Below are 4,004 nucleotides of genomic sequence, written 5' to 3' on the forward strand. Positions count from 1 at the left end.
GAGATAATCCTTTCCCGTAGTAGGATTGGTAAATTCCCGCGGGGGAAGCCCAATGAGCGCATCAGCTTCTGCGCATGCGCATGAGGGATAGCGTTGCGTAGGGAGCGCACCAAAAGTTTGGGAGTTTTCGGTGGACTGAGTGTATTAATGGGACGCCCCGGCGTTCAGTGTGTGTTTGCCAATGTTTTATGCTTATAGCCACGCGTGAAAATTTCTCACAGTGGACGGGGAATTCTTTTACAGCTTTTTTATGTAGTTCTAAATCGGATTACATGCGTAATGATACGAAGTAAAACGTAAGTACTGTTTAATTTGTGCTTCTCTCTTCCCGCTGCACCGCACACCAAACTGACCTCTCTGAATTGAATTTCGCATTGAGTTTGCATTTTTACTGCCATTATCAAACTGTATTTCCCGTTGGATCTAGTGTCTTTGCCATTTTTAATCGCACAGTTATTTATTTAAGGCACGTCGACACTAATTGCACATTCATCCTATGTTCGGGAAATAAGCGTTTCTTTTCCACTCATTCCTCCTGGAGTTGTTTTTTTTTTATTTCTAGGATATTTCAAAATAACAGCGTTTAATAAGCAAATAACGTTATTGTTCGTTCGACGAAGACGCTGACTGCAGAGACAACTTTCCAAGACGTTCATAGTTACTCAAACAGCTTTAATCGGTTGAGTATTAAACTCAACTGTCTGTGAAGAAAGTGTGATGCATTATTTTGACTTGTCGTTTTTATTATCATCTGTGTTTTCCCCCAAATGTTTAGTGTAACGAAGGTTGATAGAGCGCGCTCAGGTGGTATTGAAAAGAAGTAACGAGTTCAGTCTGCAGTCAGGTTTCTATAGTGTCTGTAGCCACGAAACAAACTCGTGTTTTTAACTGCATCACTCTATTCTATCTGTCAATTCCATTCTATTTCTGTTTCTGATAGACCGATACATATGTGCCAGTAGTGGGACTTTTTAAGGTGATGTGCATTGATAAGTTTGCTTGTGCAGGTTCTTTAATAAACATCTGCCGACTACATTATCAATCAAATATCATAATTTTATTTTATTTTTTAAATATGCATGTGAACTCCCAGGTGAAAAAAGTGCACTTCCATAATGCACTTAAAGTGCTCTATTTTCACTCTAATTTTGTACCTAATATACTAAAAATATGATTTAGTACTAAAATGTGCTTTTTAACATGCTATCTCAAACTGTAGTACACTCAAACCCATCTTTCATACACTAGTACAATCAGGTTTACTACAAGTGGCAACTAAATGCATTTGTGAAATACAGAGATAGAGTGTTAAAAGTATTTAGTTCATATTCACGATGTCCCAAAATAGCACAGTTGAGTACACTTCGAAGTTTATCTTAAGAAGTACTAAAGAATATATATTTTTAAGTATATTAAGTACAAAATTGGTGTGTGTGAAAGTAGAGCACTTTATGTACCTTATGGAAGTGCACTTTGTTTTCACCTGGGCTCCTGTTTAAAGCATCCCGAGATGCACCTCATTGATGGTTGAGGGAAGGAACAGTGTGAGAAGAGTTTTAATGTCGGCGCACAATTCCTATACTTTGATTCCCATTCTTTCATTTTGATTATTATTCTAAAAAGTGGGAAACGGTGCGGACTGTAGTATTTGTAACTAAGTGCACGTTCACATGGATTCCAGTTACGGCATGCTCATGTTTTTGGCAGCACAGCCTCTTGTTTGCTCTGCCAGTAATACAGAATCTGTGTCAGCTTCACTTTTTCCCTTTTTCTGTCATTGTCCTGTGGCCTCATTCGCGTTGATTAACTGGACTGGAGGAAGGAACATCACATAGGGTGTGTAGATGCTCAGAGCACACAGCACATGTGGCAGGAGTTCCTCCGAGGAGGAAGGAAGCACACAGGGCTTGAGTGCTTCACGTGCTGGGAAATCTCAACACCTTGGACCCTTTTGAAAGTGTAACCTCAGGTTAAACTCTTCCCTGGCAGCAGCACAAGCACAGAGGGGAAGCACACACTCATTACAGACACCCTCGTGTTAATTGGGCGACAAGGGCTGCCAGGTGCCTGACCCCATAGGCTCACTTTGGGTTGCCCCATTGCTGTAGACGGCCTCATTGTTTGTTGATCGGTGCTCATGTGCTTAAGGCACGCAAGTGAGGATGAACTGCATGATGTAATCTGGCCATGCTATAGGAGTTGTGATCAGCTGGGCTCTTGTTAAACAGGAAATTTTGCTTTTGGATTTGTTTTGACTTTTTGCATTAAACCAAATTATTTCTGGGTAGTTATTTTTAGGTTAAAATGTATGCCATATATGTATACAACACCAGTCAAAAGTTTAGAAAATTATGACTTTATGTTTTGAGAGGAATCAATCAATGTTAAAGATAGATTTTTTTTTCTTCTAATAACTGAACTAATAACCCCATAGCAACACCTTAGCAACCACCCCGGGTACCCTAGCAACCGCATATCAACACCCTAGCAACCACCCCAGGTACACTAGCAACGTCCTAGCAACCGCATTGCAACACCCTACCAACCACCCCATGTACCCTAGCAACCGCTCTAGCAGGCACCCTAGCAACTTCATAGCAACACCTTAGCAACTGCCCGAGTATCCTATCTATCTATCTATCTATCTATCTATCTACTTTTTGCAAGATTCATTGATTAATATGTTCAAAAGAGCAGCAATTATTTGAAATAGAACTATTTTGTAACGGTATGAATGCCTTTACGGACACATTTGTTCAGTTGATAATCAGAATTGCAGATCAGAAATGTTTCTTGAGCAGCAAATCAGCATATTAGAATGATTTCTGAAGATCTAGAATGGTTTTGGGACGTGACCTAAATAAAACGACGAGTTAAAGGGGTCATATGATGTTGCTAAAAAGAACATTATTTGGCTCATGTGTATTTGTGGGTACACAGAGTAGTTGAGATAAAAGTTGTTGTTTCAGTGTATCTATCTTGTTTCCCACTGCAGATATACATCACAGCCGTGAGGAGAGTGGGCAGCGTCTTTCTTGTGGACTTTTCACCTGTAGTATATCATTTGTCTGGAAACGAAATCTTCGACTTTTCATGGAACAGACTTTGACACCCAAGAACAAGAAGTGAAATTCATGGCCACCATCCCCATCCCTCCACTCTCAATCCCTCCTCCTCCTCCTCCTCCTCCTCCGCCCGTCTCAGCCAGCGGTCTGACCCGAGTCGACTCTGGCCGCAAACACCGGCTTCGCAACCTCAACTGGGAGCGGATCCCCAAAGAGCGTGTGGAGGGCCGTAAGAGCGTGTGGAGCGGCTCTCTGGATGAGGACTGTGAGCTCTCCATTGACCTGAGCTCTCTGGATGAGCTCTTTGGGCAAAAAGAGGGTGACAGGCCAGACCGGGCCAGCGGCTTCCGGCGCAGTTTACGGCGCTGCGGGTCTCCTCAAGAGACGAGTGTGGACAAAGTAAGAGCAAGTTTCATTATCTACCACATGGATGAAAATATATTTTATTGGATTGTACTGTTTTTAATGTAAATAGACAACGGTTTTATTTAGAGGTGTGTCTAACTGATTTATTTAAAAATGTATCACCTGAATGTATTTTAGATTTTTTTGTCTAGTGTACAAAGTCTTTTATAGCCTTTTGTTAAGTCAACTCACCTTTATTTATATAGCGCTTCTAACAATACAGATTTGTGTCAAAGCAACTGTACAGCATTAATTAGGAAAATAGTGTCAATAATGCAAAATGACGATAGTAAACACTAAATTTTCAGTTAAAGGCAGTTCATCATTGAATTCAGTGATGTCGTCATTCAGCTCAGTTAAGTTTAAATAGTATCTGTGCAATCAAGTCGACGATATCACTGGAAATTAAGTGTCCCCAACTAAGCAAGCCAGAGGCGACAGCGGCAAGGAACCAAAACTCCATCGGTGACAGAATGGAGATAAAAAACCTTGGGAGAAACCAGGCTCAGTCGGAGGGCCAGTTCTCCTCTGGCC

General features: G+C 41.2%; 1 protein-coding gene across 1 annotated transcript in view; it reads left to right on the forward strand.

Moving 5' to 3' along the window:
- Positions 1-96: 96 nt before the first annotated feature.
- The window catches only part of LOC107710947 (FH2 domain-containing protein 1-like), an 18,009-nt gene continuing 14,101 nt past the window's right edge, over positions 97-4,004 (forward strand). Inside the window, exons 1-2 of the mRNA XM_016515841.1 lie at positions 97-296; positions 2,996-3,464. Of these exons, the coding sequence (XP_016371327.1) occupies positions 3,135-3,464 (330 nt within the window). The 5' untranslated portion in view covers positions 97-296; positions 2,996-3,134. The remainder of the gene's footprint in view (positions 297-2,995; positions 3,465-4,004) is intronic.

Source organism: Sinocyclocheilus rhinocerous, unplaced genomic scaffold (genome assembly GCF_001515625.1).
Source record: "Sinocyclocheilus rhinocerous isolate Xijiao unplaced genomic scaffold, SAMN03320098_v1.1 scaffold3161, whole genome shotgun sequence".
Classification (NCBI taxonomy): Eukaryota; Metazoa; Chordata; class Actinopteri; order Cypriniformes; family Cyprinidae; genus Sinocyclocheilus; species Sinocyclocheilus rhinocerous.